Source organism: Nematolebias whitei, chromosome 5, assembly GCF_014905685.2.
Source record: "Nematolebias whitei isolate Nwh7 chromosome 5, NemWhi1, whole genome shotgun sequence".
Taxonomy (NCBI): Eukaryota; Metazoa; Chordata; class Actinopteri; order Cyprinodontiformes; family Rivulidae; genus Nematolebias; species Nematolebias whitei.
Window position 1 is genome coordinate 38603565 of NC_056502.1, and position 27027 is coordinate 38630591.

Here is a 27027-nt window from a genome sequence, read left to right on the forward strand (position 1 = left end):
CTAATTTGAATGTTGAACGTTTCCAGCCTTTGCGTTCTAAAAGAATCGTCTAAATTCCGACAGCCCCTGAACACAGCTGTGTCACGTGATACTTCCCTGTTCCTGCCAGGCCAGCTCAGAAATGGCAGCCATGGGACGCGGGCGAGGGATATCACGAATTTAAGAGAGTTTTTCATGGTCGTAGATTGCTGTAGATAGCGTTCACATGCACGAGTTTGTTGTGGCGGTATTAATATAATTTGGGGCCAATGTGTCGATTGGGGAAAACGTTTAAAGGTTTCAGAATCGGCATGTTTTGTAGTGGGCTAAGCTAGGCAGCGGTTAGCAAATAAACTTGTTTCCTCTGACTGACGAGAAGAAGCTTTTGTCCTGCATACGTCGTCCTAGGTGAGTATGTGCTTGTATGCTTAACTTGTATGCTTTAGGACAATCATTGTTAACTTCACTTTAACATGACGCAGAACGTAGTTTGGTCCTGGCTTGGTTTCATTCATGATGTGAGCTGGAGTTGACGTGTTGATGCCACATTTTGAACCTGTTCTTACAACACTATCGTGTTGGACTGACGCTTCCCGTTTGTTGTTGTATTTTGTTACTCTGCACACATAATGGCACATTAATCATGGAGGACAACTAAATGTTCGTGCTTTCTTTCCTTGCAGCTCACTTTCATCATGGCCATCTCCCAGTTTCGTCTGTTCAAGATCTGCACATGCTTGGCCAACTTGCTGTCCTTCATTAAGAGGTTAATATGCAGGTAAGCACCAGTGAACTCTTCAGCTTTCAGTTCAGTTTATTTATATAGAGCCAAGTCACAACAGAAGTCTCAGGGCACTGAACAGAAACTTTCATGTAAAATAATAATTTAACATTATTTATCTGAGGAGCAGACTGCCTTCAGTTTAACTCCATCACAGACTCTCATCTTGAACAAGCATGAAGGCGACAGTGGAAAGAAAAACTCTCATGAGGCAGAAACCTTTAGCAGAACCAATTTTCAGTAGTCCATTGTTATTTATTAATTTGTATTCGTACTGTGGGGCAATATGAGTTTCTATTGTTTTTCTTTTCAGGTATAAATAGTTGGGTTTGAATAAGTTTGGACGCCGGCACTTAATTTATTTATTTAATGTAATTGTAGCCGTGTTTTGAATCTTGTTCAGAAAACTAAACCAAAAGAAGATACTGTCAGATAATGTTGAAGGCTGTGTAGCTCTTTTAATATGTAGAAACGTAACGTGCCTCACGTGTAATCAAATGTTACTCACGTTTTTATTTTGTAAACTTTGTCAAATGTTTTGTCGCCCATTTACCGCAGGTATCTTCAGTTGTGTAGGTTGTGAATTGTTTTGTGTGAGTTGAAGTTACTCATTTAGCTAGCTGAGGCTGTTTGCTGCTATTCTTTATGCTCTAATTATTATTGCGTGACTGTAAATAATTTTCTGCAGCTTGTATCTAGATTTCTTCTGGTAATCTTTACTCTTGTCGTGTATCAAGTTATTGATCTATTTTTTATTTTGATTATTCTTTGAAGTGTAGAAACATTCATTACATTAGCTGATTCAGCAGCAGCCTTGTTAGATGTTTGTTACAACCTGAGGAGGTGCTCATCCGACTGAAGAGGAGCCACAGCGTAGACAACATTGTAGACTGAATTGGTCGGTCCTCGATCCGTATCACTGCCTCCAGTTCAAATGGTGCATCCTTTGTGCTCTTGTTGCTCAGTTTCAGGTTTAGTTGGCACGTAGAGAGTTTCAGTCAAAGCTTTGTGATGAGTATTTTTGTGTTTTTTATCAGTACCACGTGTTTTTATGCACAATCCATATAAAAATGGTTGATATTGTAAAATCAGTGCTCACAGTATCAAAAATGTGAGAGTTTTCAGAAGACCTGCAGACAGAAACTGCAGTCAAAAAATGTTAATTTGGTAATTAGATGGACTCCACTCGGATCGTGGAGAATCTTGTGAACATTTTAATGACAGAACCTGTGGGCTTATTGCAGCATTCTGTAACATTATCATCATTGCATGTTTTCCTAATATTGCGCAACCCTGACTGTCTGTCTGCTCCAATGCGAGGTCTTTGCTGTCTCTCCGTCTGAGGGTCCACCAGCTCTGCACAGCACGTCAACAGTAATGATGGAACTTTCCTGCAAAATGTGGCACCAAACACACAACAGAAAAAGAAGGCAGAGAGTTCAACCACGCAGACAAAGAAAACCAAGAACTCTTGTTTTGGAGAAATTCTATGAGAAGATTCACGGTTGTCCACAGTCAGATGATTTATCACACAGGGACCATAAGAACAGAGATGAGGTGTTGAGATCCTGCCGAGAGTCGACTCAAAGTTAATTTTTTCAACCAGTGCATCATCGCCTCCTGTTGAGCTGCATAGTTCACCTGGAGAGAAGTGGAAAGCTGCATCCGTCACATCCTTTTATCTTCTGGACTTACTGAGTGAGAGCTGGCTGCAGAATCTCAGAACATCCTGGACTTTCATGTTTGGACGTACCACCCTTGACCCTTCCAAAATCATCTCCATCTTCTATCATTTAGGGTTGGGTTGCAGAGGCAACAGGTCCAGTAGAGGGAAATAGTCATCCCTCCCCCAATGACACGTTCCATGTCCTCCTGGGGGACCCCAAGGCGTTCCCACATCAGAGAAGATAAAAGATTGCTTCTTTGAGTTCTTCTCAGTGGGCCATGCTTGGACTGCAGCTTTGAAGCAGTGGTAAGAAGGACCAGAAAGTCACAAGTTTGATTCCCCACCATGCCAACTTGTCACGGTGTGCTTGAGCAAGGCACCTAATCCCCAACTGCTCCCTGGCCACTGCTCCACTTCAGTGTGTGATGGGTCAAATGCAGAGCACAAGCTTCCTCAATGGATGGGAACATGCTTTGTTGACCATCTGCAAAACCTCCAGTCAGATGCCCGAACCATCTCGTCTGACTACTTTCAGTGCAGGGGAGCAGTGGCTGGACTCCAAGCTCCCCCCAGATGATGGAGCTCCTTATTCGGTAACTAAGGCTGAGCCCAGTCACTGTGCCTTGTACCCAGGATCTTTTTCTTTTGGTCATGATCCAAACCTCATGAGCACGGCTGAAGGTTGGAACGTAGACAAAGCAGTGAATTCAACTCATCCCTCATAGTGACCAACTGAAGCAACGCCCTCATTACTGAGGACGAGGCCCTGATTCCTTGATCCCGCTCCATCCTACTGTCACTCGTGAACAAAACGTCCAGATACTTTTACTCTTTCTCCCGAGGCAACGACTGCCCTCATCCGGGAGGAGTCATTCCACCCATTTCAAGTTGAGAACCATTGCCTTGGACTTGGAGGAGCTGACTCATCCCAGCTGCTTCACACTTGCCTACAAGCTGCCCCAGTGCTCGCAGGCTGGAGGTCATGATCAGAAGATGCCAACAGAGCCACATCATCTGCATCAAGCGGAGACGAGACCCTGAGGCTCCAAAACCAGACGCCCTCCTCTCCACGACTGCATCTTGAAATGTGTACATAAACGGGGTTGGAGACGAGGGACAGCCCTGGCGCCGTCCAAACCTGAGAACAAACTTCCCCACTAAAACAAAAGAATTTATATCCATTTGTTTTTTGTTCAAACATTCTATATACACATTAAAAAGGGAATCATTCTTGCTTTTAAATTCAAAACCATACCATTAACATTTTAAAACTACGTAACGAACTGACAGATTGCAGTGTAGTATTTGTTTGAATAATTAGTGTGTATTAGTACTGAACATGGTCAGTGTTTCGCAGTAGTCGTTTTCTGCTTTTTATACATTTTGTTGAATGTTGCTTTTAGGAGTGGAAGAGGCCGCAAGCTCAGTGGGGATCAAATAACTCTGCCGACAACAGTGGATTTTTCATCTTTACCAAAACAGGTTTGTTCTGTAGCAGCAATAAAAACTAGAGAAACAACGACACTGACCAACACTTTAAACTTTGCCTTTTTTATCATCAAAAAACAAACCTTTCCCCTCAAGTCTTTACAGCCAGAGATCGAAGAGTGGAGCTCCTGGGATGAAGAAGCTCCTACAAGTATTAAAATCGAAGGTGGGAATGGAAACATTTCCCCTCCTCCCAACGAAGCAGACGAGGAGCCCGACTACTTTAAAGACATGGCTCCAACGATCAGGAAAACACAGAAGGTGTGTAATTGTACTGTCAGGGCTGATAGAAAAAAACAACTAGTTTTAAACTGCAGTTTTAACAAATTAAGAGTAATAAAAAAATATAATCCTACAATATTCAAAATGTGTTGACATTAACTGCAATGAGTTACAAGGTTTGTTTTCTGATTAACAACTCGTGCGAGTAGTAAATCATTTTTATCTCGATGTACATATTTTTGTCAGTTATTATCCAACTAAAACTTCATCAAGGTCCAAGGTTTGTTATTGTCATTCACATCACATTTACATGAGGTGGAACAAAATTGTGTACTCATGGTCCCAGTTACACCCAACAATAGCACAAATATAAAGTATAAAAAAAGAAGCCATATACCAGGATCTAAGATGTACACTAAATAATAATATAATGCGGTGTATTAAACGCCAACGTCTTCATGATGGAAGCCTTACTGACTGCTTGAAAAGCACTTCAGCTTTTGCTCCTTCTTGTAATAGTTTAGCAGAAATGTTCAATATTCAGGTTCTGAGCTTTACATTTTCTCTCATTTCTACTTTAAAGATCATGTTGAAAAAGCGGGAGCCCTTGAACTACCTGGTGCCAGATGGGTCCGCAGGATTCTCCAGCAGGCTGGCTGCCTCTCAGGATATGATGAACTTCAGTCCACCCTCAGTGAGCTGCTTTTACACTTTATAAATCAAAAATCACGTTTTTATCTTCTACATGTTGGAGCTCAGACGCTTCTTCTATAATCTATAGAATATTCAAAATATACGTGATGCATATAATCTTACATTTAAAACATAAATGATGCACTCACCAACCAAAACACGGAGTGGAGTTGAAATGAAACCGCACATGTTGACAAGTCATGTGACCGTGGCCGTTACTTCTGGTCCAATGTTCGTGTTGGGCCTCCTCTGTGTTTGGTAATCATAACTCACTGTTTGGACACTGTAACACGCTCCAGCAACTGCCTGATAACTCTGTTCTTTCACTTGTGATGCCAACACTTCAGCTCCATTTGAATCAAATTATTGATCTCGATGGGGCGGCTGTGGCTGAGTGGTTAGAGCAGTCGTCCTCCATTGTAAGGGTTCGATTCCACCAGCAGTCACATGCTGAAGTGTCCCTGGGCAAGACACTGAACCCCTCACTGCCTCTGATGTGTGTCCCATCAGTGTATGAATGTGATAAAGCACTCATTAGTCTCTGTAGAGATCTAGTAGAGTGCTGTATGAACGGGTAAATGAGGCACAGATTGTGTTGTAAAGAGTTTTGAGTATCTTGATCAGATAGAAATGTGCTATACAAATCCAGTCCATTTACCATTTGGGCCAAATTATGTCCACATCTGACTGTTACTTCAGGGTTGATTTACTTAATTTATCCAGTGACTATATATTTACTGTATGGAACCATATGAAGAAACTAGATCTATGGTTATTATAATCATTAATGCACAAAACAATTAACTAAACGCTGTCCTCTGTTCTTAAGCTGAACACCCAGTATGGACTAATTGATGGTTGCTGTTATAATCACTGTCTGTCTGTTTCTATAGGCCGAACTGGGAGAAATGGAAAACTGGCAGGAGGACACGAACGCCTGGGAGGACGAGTCTGATGCTGCCTGGGAGGCAGAGGAGGTGCTCAGGTAACCGTTCAGGATCCATCTGTGCTCACTCATCTGAATCAGTCCTCTAACAAAAGAATGAAAGAGCTCCACGTTTGAAGTTGAAAACATATTTTGTCAAACAGTGATTGTTGAAGAAACATGAATAATGTGAGTGTCATTGTTTTTTTTTTTTTCTGAATACTCTGATGAAAGATTAGAAAAACGAAGAATCAAGTTTAAACAATTTGGCATAAACAGATTTTCAGTTCTGTTGTTTTACATGGTGTCGTGTGTTTTCTGCCCAGCAGGTGGCAGTGTGCACCAATATTACTGCCATGTTTCCCTCAGGCCCTCTGATGTGGCTCCATCTAAAACACTTTGCCATGAAACCTTTTGTAATCTTGCCTTTTTGTTTTCAACAGGCAGCAAAAGCTGGCAGAGCGAGAGAAGCGGTTCATGGAGCAGCAGAAGAAAAAGATGGAAAAAGACGCTCAGAGAATGTTGAAGAAGGAGCAAAAGATTGCCGTCAAGCTTTCGTAACGTTTTAAAATGCTCAGTTTTGAGCTAAAGGGATCGGTGTGGGAGCAAAGACTCTATATTTATCATTACGTCTTTCAAATCAAACCAACAAGATTATCAGTCACTACTTCTCTGTTTGTAAATTGTCATCCTCCTGTTTCCACCAGCAGCCATCTTGGTCCATTTCCCTAAAAGTATCAGTCTTAAGAGCAAACCTGTTTTACTGTTTCAGGTGACGTCCTTAACGGAGTCAGTAACAGCACTTTCATCTTAGGAGTAAAAAAGTTAGATCCAGCTTTAGATTCCAACTTAATCTGGTTGGTGTTGAAATGTTTTTAATTTCCCAGGAACATTTGTAAATAAACTGGTATCTCTGCCACCTTTTGAGCTCTGGGGAGGAGCACAGTTGCCTTTATTTGGCCTCCAGTGAGTGAACACGGCGTAATTTGTTCGGTCACTGTATACCAGTGACATCCTTTGGTTTGCTGCTCTGATTCTTGTTTTTATATTTATATTTGACCTGATCAGAAAACTTTTCTTTTCTAATGGATTTTGCTTGAAATGTCTCATCTTGTGCCGTTTAGCCTTTACTACACTGGAGGTTTGCATAATAAACAAAAGAGGAATTTAGTCAACTAAACAGGCTGTTGATAAATATCATAGATTAGTATCAAGCCTGCATATGAATTATAGCTGTGGGTTCCTATGGTAACCTCATGGCAGTTGGCTTACTGTTCAATTATTCAACTCGGTCATCCTTTGAAGAGAACTTATCCAGTGATTGGTGCATTTTTATGGCAAAGGGAAGTTTCTTTTATTAAATGATTATTCACACAAACGTGAATCAGAAGGAATTCAAATGACGTGGCTGGAGGAGGTGGGGGTTACTTTCACAACAAAACTGGAAGTTTTCTTGAGCTTAGTTTTTCCTTTTTTCTTGTCAGAAATTTCTGGTCCTCAAATGGAGAAAAATATTCCAGTGTCCATGTCGCCATGGAAACATCAGTTAAAACTGAAATAATTGAATATGATGCATTTTACAGAACAGATGGAAACAAGGTGAAACTTTTTTCTTATTCATTGTCAGAAACATTTGCAGGTACCGTATTTTCTGCTTCTTAAACAAGTGAAAACCCAAAGGTACTGATTCTGTTAAACTCAACTGATGAAGTGATTATTAAATGCATGGCCAGTGTTACGAATGAACTTGAGAATTAAGGCGGTCGTTTCAAACGAAGTCAGCAAAAGTTTTTTTGTTTTTTTTCCTTGACAAAAATTACATTTGTAACTAATCTTAAGAAAAACTTTTTTCATTTGTCAATGTTCATGTCTGAATGGTAGTGGTTAAAAATAAACAGGCTTGTATTGATTGGTCGACAAGTTCTGTTTGGATTTGACTGCATCTGCTGTGCTGGTCCTCAACAGGTTTTTTTATTTGGTAATAAAACCATTGATTCTTGAGACTTTTAGCATTGAATAACTTTGTGAAACACTATGTTAAACTGTTTCTATACAGGCACAGGAGAAATTTATCCAATTTAACTTTATTGGTTAAACATAACAGTTCAGGATTAACACAAAAATTATAATGAAGCTTTTTCTGCTATCGATTGAAAACCCAGTTTTGTAATCGGATTTTAAACTTCCCGTCAGGAAAACGGTTTAAGTTGGTAGTAACTTCCCACTCAACCATACTGACCACTGGGGCTCCTCAAGGATGTGTGCTCAGTCCTTTGCTCTTTACTGAGCTGACAGATGTCTGGACGAGTAAATTCAACACCAGCTCATTAAATTTGCTGCTGGCCCTACACTGGAGAGAGACATTGGCAAGAAAGCTCAGCAAATAATGTACTTTTTCCAAGAGAAAATGTGCAAGAATGCCCCTTCCAACCACATTTCTTACCGAGGCACTGTTAAGAGCATCCTGACGAGCTGCATCACTTCTTGGTATGGTTGCTGCAGTGTGGCTTGGGAGTGACTGATGGGATTAGGTTTATACAATACTTATTTGTGTTTATGCAGAAAAAAAAAGCATCAAGGCTCTGAAGAAGGGGTTTGGGGAATGCAGCATCCCTTAATGTCAAAAGGACATGCTCAAATACAGAGTTAATGAATTAAAGCAATTTGTTTCTGATGCTGCACATGTTTAAATTCCAAAAGTGTACTGATCTTGAGTTTGGTAACTGATATAGACCAGAACTGTGATTATCGTTGTGCAAAATTTTACAACTAACCCAAAAAAGAGCAGCAGCTTTACATAAGGCTATCATGGCATTTAGAGCTAATGTCTGTCCAAAATAGAAATAGTTTAATATCCATATTCAAATATGAGAAGTATGCACTGCTAATGTACATTTCAATTCATAAAGTTGGTGTTGTATATGTTCATCATGATACAATTTCAAACATGCTCACAACACCACCAAAAACACGTTCCCATAACTATGAACGAAACGATCCCCTTATCTTGCCCCCGAGCCGTCAGGTTGTACAGGCCCACTGTACCAAGAGCAACCAGGAGTTGTGGTTCAAAGGCTAAAAGTGTCATGGTGACTGAACCATGTGCATTCACAGAAATAAAAACTGGGTGCACAGAAATCTGTCCATTATTGCAATTTCTGTAGCGTTATTCCATAAATCGTTCGAACACCGCTTTAAAACTTTACTCTTGCAAAACGGTCAGTGCATGTGTACACTAAGCCGTAAACGGTATATTCACCAGCCATCATGCATGACCAGAAAGTATCACCGAGTCATAGACTATATAAACCGTCTATAGACAAACATTACAGGAACATGCTGTAAGGTCTTACATCCAGTTGTCCCATAACCCACATTTATAGCAAATGTCATTTTGTTTCACCTCCATCACAATGATGTCGCTCCCATCTGCCTGGGGACAATGCCTATCTGCCAAAACCTCTCTGAGACTGACCTACTTCTAAAAAAAGAACCCGTTCATCCTCAGTGACAGAGGGAATGAGTTACATGATTGCAGACAACCCTAATGTTGCAGAACTAGTTCATTCTCACACTGCTGCCCACTCCAACAAATTGATGAGGGGATTACAGCATTTAATGGTTTAATGCCTTATAGACAGAGGGGATGTAGTTATGCAACTTTAGATTACCATATGGCACAGTCGAAACTGAATCATTGAAGAGAGGATGTTGTTGGCTCATTTATATTTAACGCCCCTGGATTTAATGCACTCAACATTTTCAGCTCCACTACTCAGGAGTCGTCTGAACTCGGCTGCAGCCAGGTTATGTCATGAAGTAAAACCCCTCAGCCCGTGTTTTCAGACTGCATCCATCATGCAGATTCAAAGAAATGTTCAATGTTTTTACCTCTTACGCAAGAGAAATATTGAGGCTTTGCTTGGAAAAAAAATTAATTCCACCTCAGACGAAACTTAAAAGCTGAGCCCAGACTCATGCACATTTTATCATGCTTTAATAATAAATGTACAAGAACAATTGTTGTAAACCACCAGAATTGCTCATTTCTCAGGCACATAACAGATCTCAGTTGCTGTGACACATCAGTGTACATTTATGTACAATACACACTACTGAGTAAAGCTTTACTGCCAGGGAGGTGGTGGGAGGCGTGTGTGTGTGTGTGTGGGGGGGGGGGGGGGGGGGACTTTACAGAACCGTGAACTCACATTAAAGCTTTGGCTGAAGGTTTAAGGTTTCTTTAAGAACAGTAACACAAAGAACACAGAATGCAAACAGCGTAGCAGCCGGTTTTCCTTCTCATAGAAAAAAAAACAACTAATTTTTAACAAACTTGGGTAAAAAAAAACAAACAAAACAAAAAAAACAAGACAATGATAACACATAACCATCTACCAAGATGATTTGCTTACAAAAGGAAACATTAAATGTATAAACGGTTACATTTAATACCGTTCATGTTACCATTGAACTCCAACTCATGTGCAAATTAACAGTGCTGCGCTGATCTCAAACAGAACGAAAACAGATCAAGACTCTTGAAAATATGCTTAAGTGCATTTGGATCAAAGTTAGGTGTACGCATGCAGGATGAAAGCAGTTAGGCATCCGGCCTGTGAGCAACGCGACGAAGCGAGTGCAACCCCATGATGCAGCAGCCCCTGATCAGAGCAGCGATGTTGTACACCGGAGGGTTTCCGTCCACACCGTGCCGCGAGTACAGCCAGGCCAGTGTGGGCAGCACTGGGGCGGCCACCGCCACCAGATCAACCAGAAAGTTGTTGCTCCAGTAACGTTTACCCACCACACTCAGCTCTGGAGATGGACGAAGCTTCTCCTCTGGGACTCCAAAGTCCAGCTCCTCCATGAAGCGGCGGCTCTCTGTAGCCTCTGAGCAGCGTGCACCAGAACCTGCAGAGCCTTCAGGATTACTTGGACACACGCCGGGTTGGGGAGGTTTAGTGTCCCGTTGGTCTGCAGTAGAGGAACTGGGTAGGTTTGGGAGTTCCAGGAGTTGGGACGAGGATGGAACGAAAGGAGCAGAGAGAGCTTCACCCTCAAGTGAAGTACCATGTAACTTGAGGAGCTGAAGAAGCAGAGCCTGCAGGTCCTGAGATGTGGGCACTGGATCTGTCTGGATTCCTTCATCTTCTGTTTTCTGCTGGGAGGGAATGTTTGAAGAAACGGTGACAGTGGTTGAAAGTGGTGGAGATGCAGTGGATGAATGAGTCAACTGTCCCTCTTCTGGCAAAGCTGGCACCCCAGTTCCAAACTCCCCCGTGACCCCTGGCTGGCAGCTGGAGTCCTGGCTGAAGTCCACTGTAGTGGACATGAAGACCTGCTCAAAAATGTCCGCCCTGTTGGCCATCTCATCGTTTACTAACAGCCCGCTGTCTGCCATTGCTTCCACTCCTTGGTCTCCCAGCTCCACCCTCCCCATCAACTTTTTCCCACCGCCTTCGGGGCCGTCGCACATAAAATCCAGGGCGTTTTCATCTTGGAGGGTGGAGCCACTCTGGGCTAACTCCATGCTATGCAGCAGGGACTCCAACTTCCTGTTCTGGATGTTGATATCTATGAAGTACTTCTGTATTCCCTTATCCTTCTCCATCAGGCTGCTCTTCATGGTTTCCACCACCTGGCGCAGCTGTTTGATCTCTTTACGGGCTTCTTTGAGGGACAGCTGAGCTTCCACTCTGTGGCATTCCTCTTCAATCCAGTCTTCCCTCATTCTGCTAAGCTGGCTCTTAAGATCCTCAACCTCCATCTCTCTAACAATGAATACAAATGTTCAGAATTACTTGAACAGTTTACCATTTTTAAGTGCATACTCAATCAATTCCTTGCTCAGGTAGACACAAAAGTGGTAGTCACAAGCTATAACTTATCACAGACTAAAATATGGGACAGCCATCTTTAATTTATTTAGTTTTGATCACACCAGTTAAACCTTCTAATGTGGTCAGAAAAAAAAGACCTGTGTGGTACACACAGTACATGTGACAATGGGATACATTGAAGTTCTTGGAAGAACCTGCTACAGTAAAAGGCACAATGCAAGATTGAACCATTTACAATAAAGAATAAATGTTATAGTATTGTTCGATTAAAAAAAAGGTCATTAATGGTTAAACACCATCAGAATGGTGACGTTATAAAACCAGACTTTTGGGGTTGGTAGTGGTATAGCACCTTCGGAACAACAGATTTCACATGTACGAGTTAGTAGTGGCTATCCTGTATCTTTATATGAAACATTTCTTCAAAAGTAAGTTTTACTAACTGGCCTGGATGCAATTTTAAAATCTTAAGCGTGAAAACAAGATATAAAGCAAAAGTGTAATGCATGTTGTAGCATATGTCTGGATACTACACTTGTCAGCTTTTATACACGTAAACTGAAGTGAATTTTGAATTGTATGCCTAGTTAAAGAGGCTGCCGGTCAAATGTTTTATATTCAAAATACAAGTACTGTTGTAGTACAAATGTTCTTACATTGAAAAAAGTACCAAATCCTGGTTGTGCAATATGAAACGTGCAATTTAAATAAGATGACTTGTCATATTTATGCATAGTTTATTTTAAGAGTCATCCATTATTGAATGTTTTCTTACATAACCCATTCCTAACATCTCCCTTGATTGAGCAGAACTCCTGCAGGCGTTACATCACCATCACAGTTTAATAATACAATCAGCGTCTAAGACCATACATTTACAACCACAGGGGTGTTTCTGTGATGCTAACCTGTCATGAACTTTATTCTCAGACTCCAGCAGCTGGGTCTTCAGGTGTCTGATGGCCACTTCCTTCTGCTGCAGGGGGGTCAGATACTGTTCAGGGTTCGGTGGCCTGATGCCATGGTTCTCTCCGCAGGAGTGGTAGCGACTCAAGCAGACCCTTCTGTTGTCCAGGGAGAAGAATGGGGGGAGAGGGGGTGAAAGAAAAGATTTCCTTCTTTTAAATTGATTATCCATCTGTCCTTGTTGTGGCATTTTGACACAGCAGCAAAAAAAAACCTGCTTAAAAGCAAAGTGACTCCCTATAGAAGGCAATTAGTTTGGCAGAGAGAGTGCTGTCAGAGCAAATGCTCCCTGAAGCCTGGAATTACTGTTTGACAAAGGATTACCTGCATTCAGGCAGGCGGGTAGCTAAATACCTAAAGTGCTGCTTTTATCAAAACACAAGCAGAGGGAAGATGTAAAGAAATTGCATTACCAAAATAAAAACTAAAGCTACAGATGTTAATCTGAATGACATGTCCTCTCGGTAAAACATTTCTTCCTGTTGGGGATGAGAGGGTGGATTTGGACAGTATGCACAGCAGTGTCTCTTCAACATCACAGAAACCATTGGGGCTTTGAAATGAATGCTCTGTATTCCAGGAATAGAAATGGCACAGGGGAAAAAAGGATATCACATGACACTTAGCCAGGAAGAGGAAAGCTGACAAATCAGATGTCTAAAGTGACATCGGTAGAGGCTTATGATGCGTTTAAAGCTGTGAACATATCCAACCAAGAGAGAATTTGGATGTAATGTGCAGCCTAAAGTGCAAGACTAAAAGGAATTCATAATGCACCATGACTCTTCATATCCACTTCCCTCTAACACAGTGCACCCTTAAGCTGCTTTGACAGTGATAAGTGCGACTCCACTCGTTTCTCATCTTATCGGTTCTTCTCAGGTGTAGGTGATTTGCCTGTGTGACTGGTTTCCCCGTTCTGTGGGCGGGATCGTCAATGCAAATTGGGTGGTATCTAGACAGGTCATTGTGTTCCAGCCACTCTGCTCCGTGTGGTCCTTAATCAGCCAAAAATTGGACTTCAATTTAGTCAGCAGGAGGACTGTCTGGGGAGCACATTTAGACATTTGCTGTATGAAATGCTGATGAATCTCTGTCAAATCATGGTCAATATAATCCCAATTATAATCCGTGCCTGATTTAGCCACCCACAGGTTTGAGCATTGGCTTTCTTAAACCATATCATAACCTGCCACCCCCCATCACAGAATGAGTTGAATGTGTTAAATAATGCAAGGAGGGAAAAAAAATCACAACGAATGATCAGAGCATCCATTTTAAAACTTGACATCCAAGTTCTTGAAGATAAGAGAAAAATAAAGTCATGACACCTAAATTCATGTTGGATACCTTGAAGTGGGGCTGGAGTTGCAGCTGCTGCTGAAGGTGGAGGACGACGCCCTGGGAGGAGTTCTGTAGGGAGCGTAAAGTTCAGCATCACGGGTAACAGTTGTGACACCAGGTGGTTTGAACACCGGGGCTGGTCGGATGTGAGCGCCACGACTGCAAACACATTTAAATACGATGAGAATAGCAAAGAAAAAAGTAAAACTGAAATAAATCTAAATATTTTCTGCATAACTTGACTTTTTTTTTTTTTTTTTTCCAAGATGCCTTTTAGCTGAAACAGGTGGAATTTTTTTAAAAAGTAGTTCCTGGATATTTTGGCCACACTTAAGGTACATAATTCAAATGCATTGACTACATGCCTCCGTGAAGGTTTCTTCCCAACAACTGAGCTGGAGGTGAGGCTCTCCTTGGTCTTCAAGCTGCCTGTGCTGCTGGAGGAGCTGAAGTCTGCCTCACTTCCTGCAGGGGGATGGCATTAGCATGTTAGCATGCTAGCAGGCACAAAATTAGCTTTTCTGGTTTTGTTTTTTTAAATTGCAAAATGTTTCTTGTATCCACCGCTCTATTGCAAATATATGACAAAAGTGCCACACAAACACCTAAATACACAAACAAGTTTTGTGAGAGGAAATAAAAGAAGTTACCTGCTAGTAGTCCCATTAACTCTTATTGACTGTAACGTGTAAATCTAAAAATAAAAAAAGTTCTCTTTTTGTCTTAAAGGCACTTTTGCAAAATCACTACAGAAAATTTAGTAAGAAATTAGTTTTAGTCTTATACTAATTCTGGTCCAGTCAGAACGTAGGCTACAACTTAAGAAATCAAAGTACTGTACACTCGTCTCAAATTTAAAGCTATATCAAGCTAAAGCTAGCTTAAAGTGAGCTAACTGGAGCTAACGGTAGCAACTTTGCTAAAAACAGAGCAAAGCTAGCTTGTGAGCTAACTACAGCTAGCTTTGCTAAAGAGAGAACTTCTTGTATAATGTGTTACCAAATTAGGGGGAAAAGACTAATACTTTTGTTTATCTCAACAGAATATTCAACAGCTTGGTTACGAAGTATATTTGCATTTAAAAAAAAAGCTTCAGTAGCTAGCTGTGCCATGTTGTCCCATGATCCATGTCCCAGGTATTTTGGTAAAACGGGTCTAAACTACACTACTTTATGAATTTACTAGTAATGCAACAGCCTATATGAACAATAACAGATACCTAAATGTATAAAATATTTTCCAATAAGACAAACTCACAAATCCTACAAGTCGAGTCAAATAATTTCCTTAAGGAAATCAATATAATTATTGTCAATTTAAAGTAAATTTAAAGGGTGTTCGTTTCTCATTTGTATACATTATTTTATTAATTTAATTATGTTTTTGTTAGTTGAGTAAGATGTAATTTATCAGCTCTAAAATTGAATCAAAAATTTATAGGCCTAATTTGTTTTTCCATTTTCTGCTGCTTAATATTGTGCATTTTCTTTGCTTTTTAGAGTTAATACTTACAATTACACTTATAAGCACATGCAAAGTGATCAAATTTGGTTCCTGCACTTACAAAAAATTAACTGGGGACATTTATAATCTGTGTGTGCATCTTTAAATTATATTGAGCATGGACTTTGTTGTCTTTAAATTAGGTTGTTGCAACCAAAATATTTTAAATAAAAAATAAAAATTGTTAAATAGATCCAAACTATAGCCTACCACTTTTCAACTACAAACAGTTTCAATAAGTTGCTAACCGTATTCTTAAACAGGTTTTATTCAAGACATCTGGGGAAGAACATGTTGGAAAAAAAAAATTGCCACCTTAAACTATGACATTCAGACTCTGTGTGTTTATAATCTGCTGAAACTTTGAGAATATCTACGCTCCACGATGAACAACCGCAGGAAAAGCCTGAAGGACAATTTGTGTTAAGGCGAGTGAACATTTATCATTAAAATGTTAAGCTGACATAAAAATGTCATTTCAAAGTCCTACCTGAGAAACATCTTTTCCCATTAAACAACACCATAGCAATGTGCAATGAGTGTGAACACCAACGTATCCAAATTCAGTGATCCTTCACCACTTGGTGAGTCAGCTGAGTCTGGGTTGATCCAGTCATAGTAGTAACCTCCTACTAATCAGATTAATTGGCTGAGCTCCTGAACCATATTCAGCCAATCAGCTTTCCTTCTAGCTCTGACTCAATCACTGTTTTTCTGATAAACCTAACAAAACACTTAGATAACTTATCACTCATGTCATATCTTTGAGGGAAAGCCACTCTGACCTCATTAATGTTTGTGTACGCCTGCACACGCTGCTGACATGTGACAAATTAACTGCTTTGGGTTTTTGGAGAACTTCTGGCAATTGATGCAGTTTATATTATTTTGTGTGATTTCACTCAAGCTCTTGTGATCCATTAGTTCTCAAAATAGGATGCATTATAATCATGATTCTCAACTACTACCGTATCAAAGTTTAGCTCAGTACCTGTCACATTTACTGCCTGTAGCTATTTTTGTGTTGGCTAAAGTCAATTAGCTGTGGTAGACATCTTGGATTGACTTCAGAAGTTAATCAGTTTTAGCTTTACATCCAAAAATTACTTTTTGAGTTTGATTCAAATCTGTTCAGTGGTCCATGAGATATTTTGCTAACAGACAAACAGGGTTGACTCCAACAATTAATGCCAAAGTTTTGAGCAAGGACCTTGTGATCAGTTAGTACTCAAAGTAAATGTTTGGGCTAAAACCACAGCAACATATTTATAGTATTAATGGGTTTTGGCCATTTCTGTGCATGCTTGGATTAGATGTATTTGCCATCATGTAATGGATTAACTCAGTTATAATCAGTTGTAGACCTGCACTTTTTTTTTTCTAAAAGTGTCCCTAAAATCTATCCACTGGTTCATGATAAATTTTAAGAACAGACACATGCAGAAAAAAACAATATTTTCCACCTTTTGTTTTTTCATGGTGTGAAATAGAAAAAGTTTTTGTTTATTATTGTACTCTTTAGCTGTTTCTTTACCTCTGGCCTTCATGGCTGACCTCAGCTCCCTCTTGTGCCTCGGCGCACTCCGTGCCTCCCCGCTGCCCTCCGTCATCACCCTCACCCTTTTCGCTTTGGTCTTGCGCTCTGGGAGTCTTGGCGATCCGTGGGTACTGCGCTCTGAGCCTGACGGGGTTTTGGAGGGGGACACAGACTGACTAGTGGGGCAGCCAGTGTCATCTATTGTAAACAGGCACACAGACCGGTAACAGCCAAAAACAGGCAGTGATTCGGAGCTCAAGGTTCAGCTCCTGCTGCGTTCTGACTATTAAAGCTTACATCATGGCTGCTCACAGGCACATTTGTTCTGTTTGTTAATAGGACGCAGATAAGGTTAACATAAAAATACATAATGTATTTGAGACGGTGCATCCTTTTTCAATCATCAGCAAGTGCGTTGCGAGGTGATGCGACACCTGCAGCCTGCAAATGTTTCTAAGCTTTATATGATGGAATCGGTTCAGTTAACTTTATATAAAGTGGCAAAAAAAAATCTTCATCATCTAAAAGACACAGCTGACCTGCAGCAGAACGTCTTACCAGAGCAAAAGCTGTTGGTGCTGATGGTCCTCTTGGAGTGGTCCGAGCTGACATCACACTCTTTACCCTCCTCCTCTGAGAACGGGGAGTCAGACAGAGGTGACCCTTTGTCTTTTGGTTGGAAAGGGTGAGGGACCAAACGTGGGATGCGGCTGCGGGGACTTCCTTTTCCAGGTGATTTCTTTTCCTGTTCAAAACGATTGTCAGAGAGGAACGGAAAGAGGAAGTATAGTGGTTGATTATGACAACCTAAATGTTACGGTTTACACGTTCTTTTACTCATACAGCAACTGATACAGCAGGGGTCACCTACACAATTTGCTCAGGGGACAAACTTTCAAGTAAAAAATGTATGATGCCCACAAATAAGCCTGATGTTAAGAGGTTATGTCTGAGACGAAGTGCCATCCGCCCCCTTATCAAACCAGTACTTCAGCATGAATGCATACACAACATTGATGAGCAGCAGCAACACATTTTGTTTTACAGACATTTTAAAACTATTTCTGTCAGCTTTTTTAATTTACTTTAATGTTATCCCATGGGGCAGCACGGTGGTGCAACTGGTAGAGCTGCTGCCTCTCAGCGAGCAGGTCCTTGGTTCAAACCCCGGTCCAGGGGCCTCCTGGGTGGAGTTTTCATGTTCTCTCCGTGCATGCGTGGGTTTTCTCCGGGTGCTCCGGTTTCCTCCCACAGTCCAAAAACATGCATGTTAGGCTGATTGGTAACTCTAATTGTCTCTAGGTGTGAGTGAGAGAGTGAATGGTTGTTTGTCTTGTTTGTCTCTATGTGTCCTTGTGATGGACTGGAGACCTGTCCTGGGTGTCCTCTCGTAGAGTGACTGCTGGAGAAAAGCACCCAGAAAGAAGAAGCTGGTAAAGAAAATGAGTTCTCGTGGCTCAATGAGACTACCTGTATAAATAAATGCTAAATGAAAAAAAAAAAAAGGATGTTGTCAGACACTAATGGCATTTCCTGTGCCATATATACTGTAACTGTATGTTAACTTTACGATTAATCATAATTAATGATTGTATTTATAATAATAAAGAATGTGTGTGTGTGTGTGTGTGTGTGTGTGTGTTTGTCTTGAATTTAACAGCTTCAATTGTTATTTTTTCTGAGTCCTTGTGCAGGAATGTTAGATAAAAATATGACAACGTATTAAATTAGCAATAAATTTTAAACCAAGTAATAAAGTTATTGACAAGTTTTGAATCTGTACAATTGTATGTTTTTTACATTATTAACACATAGACGCCAGTGCTGTGAGCTGCAATATGTTATTAATGGCATATTTCGATGCAAGCAGGACCTAAGAACGCAGAAAGGTGTGAGCAACTTAAGTAAAATAAACTTTTTAGATTTATTTAACGCCCTGTGATGGACTTGCGACCCGTCCAGGGTTTACCCCGCCCCTCGCACAGTGATTGCTGGACATGGGCACCGGCGACCCCCGTGACCCAAAATGGAATAAACGGGTAAAGAAAATGGATGGATGGATTTATTTAACAAAAACAAAAGGCTGGCAGCAAAAAAAAAAAAAAACCTTTAAATAACTTAAGGAGCCAAGGAACTGAAGGTGGATTGAAAACTATATGGATGGGGGCTGTTAAATAGAGTGGAGGCATCTGGGCAAAATGGCAACTGGGAACAGGTGAGAGTGAGCAGGAGCTGAGGAACTGACTGAGGAAGAAGTGGCAGATGGCACTTTTGTTTTTTTAATTCATAAACAAGAAAACAACAACAATCTCAAAACAATGAAGTCAAAAAGCTGCCAGAAACAAATCAAACACAGATCGTGACGCAGCCTTAACGCTGAGGTCCGCTGAGGTTCTGGTTGTGAGCCTTTCACTATAAATATGATGTCAGATTGATGTTAGGAGGATTCTGTTTAAAAGATTAAATGAGCCTGTGTGGTTTTTATTTCTGTTGTTTTTGGGTTTCCTTAAATAAAGAAAACTACGTCAAATTTCTCAAAAATGCCCGCCCCCCTCTTTTGTATTTTTGTTCTTTAATAAATAGCAGGTGGGTAACATGATCACCACGCCACGTCCACACACCACCAGCTGATGATCACTGCCCATTAGAGAATTCACCTCTCAGACGTCGGTGATGAGACTCACCTCATATTCTTGGAACGGCCCCATCGTGATTCACCGAGTTACTCCTGATGATGAAAACAAAGGAAACAAAAACCAGATGAGACTTGATGGCAGCAGTTAGATATTTTACTGAAACTCGTATCACAAGAGCCCACTGTCTGACATCTGTTACGTCACTACATCACTACCACCCCCCCAACACACACAGCCTGGTACAGACAGCACAATAAGCCTCGAGCCCAACATAACCCAACAAACACTTAATGCTCAAATTATTAAACATAAAAACAACTTTGGGTCAGTATTTGCAAAACATTTAATAGTCCAAGAAGAATATTCCTACACATGACAGATTAGACTACCGTATTTTTTGCCATATAAGTCGCACCTTTTTGCATAAATTTGCAAGTCCTGCGACTATACACTGAAGTGATTAATATACGTTTTTTTTCCTCCATATTTATAACTCAAATTTTGGCTGAGTTCTGATGATTTCCTTCTTTCTGACATGGAAAATATTGAACACCACCATTTTCAGCCACTAGTGGGCCTTTGAGCAATATGACAAGCCAAGTGTCTGATTAATAGGATAAAGTGGCTATTAATGAGACACTTGGCTTGACATAGAGGCCACCTTCGTCTTGCTCTGGAACTCCTGGAGCAAACATCGAATCAGCTGCATTTCACCACACCACCCAGGAGAAATGCAGCTGATCTGACCATTAAAGTGCATTCATTAAGGAAAAGTTCAACTGAGACACACCTTTACTATAATGTGGAGCAAACAAATAATTTTTTACTTTAATGGACATTTTTGGACTGATGCGACTTATAAGGCGGTGCGACGTGTACAGCAGCAAGTATGGTAATTCCACAGAGATTTTATTTTATGTAATGGTATTTGCAATTTGCTTTTGTACCAGAATGAGCAATACCTGCATTATGATGTTGTCAGTTTTATGTTTTAAATATTCCTCATACAATGTGTGTAATTTGTTATTACTACAAAAATGTTCTGCTGAAATATTCATTGTTACAACTTCTTCTTTCGGCTTTTCCCTCTTCAGGGGTCGCCACAGCGAATCATCCTCCTCCACCATCTCACTCTGTCCTCTGCATCCTCTGTCCTCACTCTCACTACCTTCATGTCCTCTCTAACTGCATCCATATAGCTCCTCTTTGGCCTTCTTCTTTGTCTTTTACCTGGCAGCTGCATTTCTAACATCCTTCTACCAATATACCCACTGTCCCTAATCTGGACATGTCCAAACCATCTCAGTCTGGCCTCCCTAACCAGAATAATCACTGTGAAAAACCATATCATGTTGCTGCTGATCTGTTTCATGTTGCTGCTGATCTGTTTCAATGTTGATGTGTTCATGCGTGCACATCTGCTCACAGACTCATGTTCATGTTTGTGCTGATGTTCAATGTTTTGTGTTATGGGTGCTTAGTGTATATTTGGTTGATGTTTTTCTTGGTTCATATCTTGGATGTTATTGCTGTTTTTTCTTATACATTTTATTGTTGGATGTAACTGGGACCCTGTGTACATAATTTTGCTCCATCACATGTACCACATGAGGTGCGAATGACAATAAAGAAACTCTGACTCTGACTCTGACTCTGACTTACTTTATCTCCCAGTTGTTCAACCTGTGCTGTACCTCTGATGATCTCATTCCTAATCTTATCCATCCTTGTCACTCCTAAGGAGAACCTCAGCATCTTCATTTCTGCCACTTCCAGTTCTGTCTCCTGTCTTTTTGTCAATGTCACTGTCTCCAGAACATACAACATAGCTGGTCTTACCACTGTCTTGTAAACTTTTCCTTTGACCTTTGCTGACACCTTTTTGTCACAAATCACTCCTGAGACTTTTCTCCATCCACTCCATCCTGCCTGGATTCTCTTTTTCACTTCTTCACCACACTCCCCATTTTCCTGGACAGTGGACCCCAAGTACTTGAAGTCCTGCACCTTTGTGACCTCTGCTCCTTGTAGCTTCACTGTTCCACCAGCCTCCCTCTCATTCACACACATGGACTCTGTCTTATTACGGCTGACTTTCATTCCTCTTCTTTCAAGTGCATACCTCCACCTCTCCAAGTTCTCTTCCACCTGTTCCCTGTTCTCACCACAGATCACAATGTCATCTGCAAACATCATCGTCCATGGGGATTCTTGCCTGACCTGACCTTATCTGTTAGTCGGTCCATCACCAGAGCAAACAAGAATGGGCTCAGGGCCAATCCTTGATGCACTCCCACCTCCACCTTGAAGCTATCCATCACTCCTATAGCACATCTCACCACTGTCCTGCTGTCCTCATACATGTCCTGTATCAGTCTAATATACTTTTCTGCCACTCCAGATTTCCTCATGCAATACCACACCTCCTCCCTTGGCACCCTGTCATATACTTTTTCTAAATCCACAAAGACACAATGGAGTTCTTTCTGACCCTCTCTGTACTTCTCCATCAGCATTCTCAAAGCAAAGATGGCATCTGTGGTGCTCTTTCTTGGCAAGAAACCATACTGCTGCTCACAGATAGTCACCTCTCGTCTAAGTCTTGCTTCCACAACTCTCTCCCAGATCTTCATTGTGTGGCTCATCAACTTAATTCCCCTGTAGTTGCTACAACTCTGTAAATCACCCTTGTTCTTAAAAATGGGCACCAGCACACTTCTTCTCCATTCCTGAGGCATTTTCTCACCCTCATATATGCCATTGAATATTTGAGTCAACAATCTCACTGCCATCTGTCCAAGACATTTCCAAACCTCCATTGGTATGTCATCAGGTCCTATTGCCTTCCCCTTCTTCATTCTTTTCAGAGCTTTCTGGACTTCACCCTCACTAATCTTTCCCACTTCCTTGTCCACAGTTTCTATGACCTCTACTCTTCTTTCTCTTTCATTCATTAGCTCCTCTAAGTACTCCTTCCATCTTCCCGTCACACTCTCCTCACTTGTTAGAACATTACCATTCCTATATTTAATAAGCCTAACCTGCTGCACATCCTTTCCAGCCTGATCCCTCTGTCTTGCCATTCGGAACAAGTCCTTCTTGCCCTCTTTTGTGTCCAGTTTCCCATACAACTCATCGTACGCCCTCTGCTTTGCCTTAGCTACTTCCCTCTTTGCTCTATGTCCCATCTCCTTATATTCCTGCTTCCTCTCTTCAGTCCTCTCACTGTCATATTTCCTCTTGGCTACTCTATTTCTTTGAACGGCGTCCTGCACTTCACTATTCCACCACCAGGTTTCCTTATCATCCATTCTCTGTCCAGATGACACAACAAGTACCTTATTGTTACAACTCTCACTTGTAAAAAACAAATAAATAATTAAATCAGATCTGGTGCTCAATTAAACGTTTTAAAGGGAGTTAATTGAAGATTTTTTTCAAATATAAATATTTTACAGAAATTCTACATCAGGTTATGTTGTAATTATTGAAACATTTTAATAAAAGACATGAGCTGAAAATGTTGACTTGATTTTCAGAAATTTCAAGATGATGAACCGATTTATCTTATGGTTTATCTTGATGTTAGTTTGGTTCCAGTATTTGTAGAATCTGCTTCATGTTGGCACCATGAGAAGACAGAAAATCATCAAAGTTGGAAAGATTTGTCAGGATAATGTGAAAGACTGATGGATAAGATGAACTAAACACCTGCAGCCACCGTGGACAGAAATCTGACCTTGATAGATTCAGAGATCTTCATAGACTCAGCACTCGTTTTCAACAAGGGACAAAATCCAGAATTTATTCAGAAATAGAGAAAAGGGATGATTAAAGTTTGTTTAAAAATCTGAACCTCTCAAAACCCAAGGAGGTTATTGTAGCCTTCCATGGGTCAAGAGTGGACCATGTCCCGTCTTCAGATCAGCAGAGACATGGTGAAGACCATGTCCTCTTTCGGTCTCCTGGGAATCCACATACCAAAGCTGACCAGGTCTGAACACAACCTGAGGATCCTCAGGAAGAACTGGATTAAAAGCTGCTGGTGACCTTCTATAGAACCACCATGGAAGGGGGAATCTCATACTGCATCTCTGCTGGTATTCTGGGAGCTCGGCTGCATACAGGAAGTCCCTGCAGAGGGTCTGAAACACAGCCCAGATAATCATGAGCTGCCCTCTGTCCACCCAGGAGGATATCATCATCTCCAGATGTCTGAGAAGGTCCATCCCAGCCAGCTCATCACTTGTTTGAACAGTTGAGCTCTACAGGTCAGTAAATACCCGTACATCCAGACTAAAGTAGAGTTTCACTCCCTGTGCCATCAGAACACAAAATAACCCCTGACCTCACCATTTCCTGACTCGTATGCATCACAGTATTCTGCTTGTGAAATTTAATATTCTGTTCTAGTCATAAACAGTTCACACTCGTTCTACAGAAAAGTTTCTTCCAGTTAAGGCAGCTTAAATCAATGCGGACCTTGAAAAAATAGTCCATTTGTATGTACCCGACTAGGCTACTGTAACTAATGCTGGGGTCAGTCCGGTGTCCCTTTGGGCTCCAGCTCATCCAAAATGCTACAGCTCGGCTATTAACAGGAACTAGGTTTGATCATATTTCACCAGTATTGTCCTCCCGTCACTGGCTCCCTGTACGTATCAGAAATGATTTTTAAATTCTCCTGTTGACCTTTAAGTGCCTAAATGATCTTGCACCCCCATATCTCTCTGACCTACTTCCACCTTCTTTTCCTTCTCAGGCGCTGAGATCATCAGACCAGCTGCTTTTGGCTGAAGCTCAGAGGAGATCGAGCTTTTTCACTCGTGGGCCCTAAACTTTGGAACAATTTGCATTTTAAATGTGCTTTATAAATAAACTTGACTTGATCAATTGAAAATTAAAATTGATGCTACAACTGATGTGCACTTCGTCACTTTAACTGTTTGAAAAGGAAAGTGTACAGATTGTGTTGTGTTTGATATATTATGTTTTATATCGGGATATGCACCTGTATTTTCATTATACGTGACATGTAATAAGACAATAAAGCTATTCTGTTCTATGAAGCTGAGTGATCCAGACTGAAGGCAGCAGCAGACATCTGTGCCAAACTGAGCGTCTGCCTGCCAACGCGCTTCACTCAGTCAAACATTATGGGGGAAGGAGCAAACGATTTGCTTTTAAAGGGTTCTTAACTGGAACAAGAACCGTCATTGTTTTCTACATGCATGTTTAAATATACCATTCAACCTTTTTTATTATTAATGCAAGGTAGCTGAATTGTGCAGGTCTTCTCTCATGCTTGGATGAACTTCATACAATTCCTTCACTTCCTCCCCGGATTACATAACCATGGTCAGTTGTATAATCGTATAAATGTTGTCATTGCTTTGGCTCCTGCTGCCAACATTCATCAGAAGATAATGTGTTTTGTGTTTGCTCTCGGTGTGTGATTGTGTCTCTTGTCTGTTAGCGAAATATCTCATGAACCAATAGATGGATTTGATATTGGATGAACAACTGATGCCATTTGGAGCAAACCCATTTTAATATGGTTTCCACAGCCAAGTGAATTTGGTGTGATTGTAGCTTTATTGTAGATCTTTTTTCAAAACTTTAGAATGAACAATTAACTCTGATGTTCTGTTAGCAAAATATGAAATTCACTTGAAATATTCCTGCTTTAAGCTTTTGGCTCCCACTCAAACAATCCCTCACTGAACTCAGACCATTCAACTTCCTGGCAAAATGACCCAGTATTTTTTTGAGTAACCTAGAATAAAACAAAATCCTCTTTTTTAAGCCACCGAGCCCCAGAGAGCATCGTAAAAATGGGCCAGAGTGTCGGGGGAATCTGACTTCATTTTACTTTTAGAAACCGATCTTCGCTGGCGTCCACCTGCAGTCTGAGTTGATTCCTTGCATCATAACATGGTACCAGCCTGGCACATGGCAACAGGGCACGATCAGATTATACGCACCGAGGCCGAGCAACAACAGCCGGGCCCTAGCAACACCCATAGCAACCGAAAGGAAAAGCTGCACGAACCATTCAAGCTGATGGAAGAAACATCTACATCTGTACAGATCACAACATCTGCTGCTCGTCCTGAGATGCTGTTCTTTTGTGAAAAATACATAAAACATGTCGAGAAGATGTAAAGTTCAAAACTCAGCTGTTTGGATTGAAGGATTTTTTTCAGCTGAAAGAACATTCTGTTCCTGGAACAACAAATATCTACTGAGGGCATCATGTGTGGGTGCTGATGGCTTTGTTCACAGAACTGTAGTATTTTTATTGACTATTATTATTTTCTAAAATAATTCCAAAGATGTTTCTTTTTTTGCTGATTGTCCCAGGACTCCAGGACTAATGACAGCACATTGTTCAGTGTGATGTCACTGGCCATTGCTTGTGGGGTAAATAAAAGATATTTCACAAATTTTAAAGAGGGATTCATTCAGAAATTAAATTGGAAAAAAGACCAAATGCAAACAGGGAAGAGGTTTAAGGAGACAATCACAGGATGTACACAGGAGACTTTCTGTTTGAAGCCGAATACAAATGTTTAATATTTGAGGTTATGTTGAGCTCACTTATTAGTTTTGAACTCTTAGTATTTGATTTGGAAAGATCAGAGATCTTTGATTTGAGCTTTTCTCCCTGTCAAATTCAGAATAGACCTTCAAATCTTTTTTCTAACCTACAAAGCTCTCAACAACCTAGCACCATCTTACATTAGAGAGCTTATTGTTTCATATTTTCCAAACAGAGAACTTCACTGTCAGACTGCAGGTTTACTTGTTGTTCCTAGAGTTTCTAAAAGTAAAATGGGAGGCAGAGCTTTCAGTTATCAGGCTCCTCTCTTATGGAACCAATTTCCAGAAGTTGCTTTCTGTGAGGATGACTCACTAACTTTTAAGACTCAGATTAAACTTTCGTTTTTGATCAATCCTATAGTTAGGGTTGGCTTGAGTTTCCTGAGCTATGAGCTATTTCCTGAGTTTCTCTGGTCTGGATGACATGGCGTCCCAGTGTTCCATAAAGAACTTCAAATCGTGACTCATCTGACCACAGAACAGTCTTCCATTTTGCCACACTCCATTTTAAATGACCCCTGGCCCAGTGCAAACGTCTGAGCTTGTGGAGCTTGCTTAGAAATGGCTTCCCCTTTGCACTGTAGAGTTTCAGCTGGCAACGGCGGATGGCACAGTGGATTGTGTTCACTGACAATACTTTCTGGAAGTATTCCTGAGCCCATTCTGTTATTTCCTTGACAGTGGCATTCCTGTTTGAGGTGCAGTGACGTTTAAGGGCCCGGAGATCACGAGCATCCAGTAGAGTTTTATGGCCTTGACCCTTACGCACAGCGATTGTTCCAGATTCTCTGAATCTTTTGATGATGTTATGCACGGTTGATGATGATAACTTAAAAGTCTT

At 40.9% G+C, this 27027-nt stretch overlaps 2 protein-coding genes across 2 annotated transcripts; one reads left to right on the plus strand and one right to left on the minus strand.

Moving 5' to 3' along the window:
- Positions 1 to 104: 104 nt before the first annotated feature.
- On the plus strand, positions 105 to 7627 carry ebag9 (estrogen receptor binding site associated antigen 9). Its single transcript, XM_037677163.1, has 7 exons — positions 105 to 387; positions 663 to 757; positions 3830 to 3908; positions 4011 to 4175; positions 4720 to 4830; positions 5723 to 5814; positions 6198 to 7627. Exons 2-7 carry the CDS (start codon positions 675 to 677, stop codon positions 6313 to 6315), a joined length of 648 nt encoding a protein of 215 aa, XP_037533091.1. The 5' UTR covers positions 105 to 387; positions 663 to 674; the 3' UTR covers positions 6316 to 7627.
- A 2305-nt stretch (positions 7628 to 9932) lies between these two features.
- sybu (syntabulin (syntaxin-interacting)) lies at positions 9933 to 19666 on the minus strand. The gene is made up of 7 exons (XM_037677164.1): positions 19632 to 19666; positions 17506 to 17692; positions 16945 to 17145; positions 14273 to 14372; positions 13914 to 14066; positions 12506 to 12661; positions 9933 to 11528 (listed from the first exon to the last, which is right to left on the minus strand). Exons 1-7 carry the CDS (start codon positions 19653 to 19655, stop codon positions 10358 to 10360), a joined length of 1992 nt encoding a protein of 663 aa, XP_037533092.1. The 5' UTR covers positions 19656 to 19666; the 3' UTR covers positions 9933 to 10357.
- Between the last annotated feature and the right edge of the window lie 7361 nt (positions 19667 to 27027).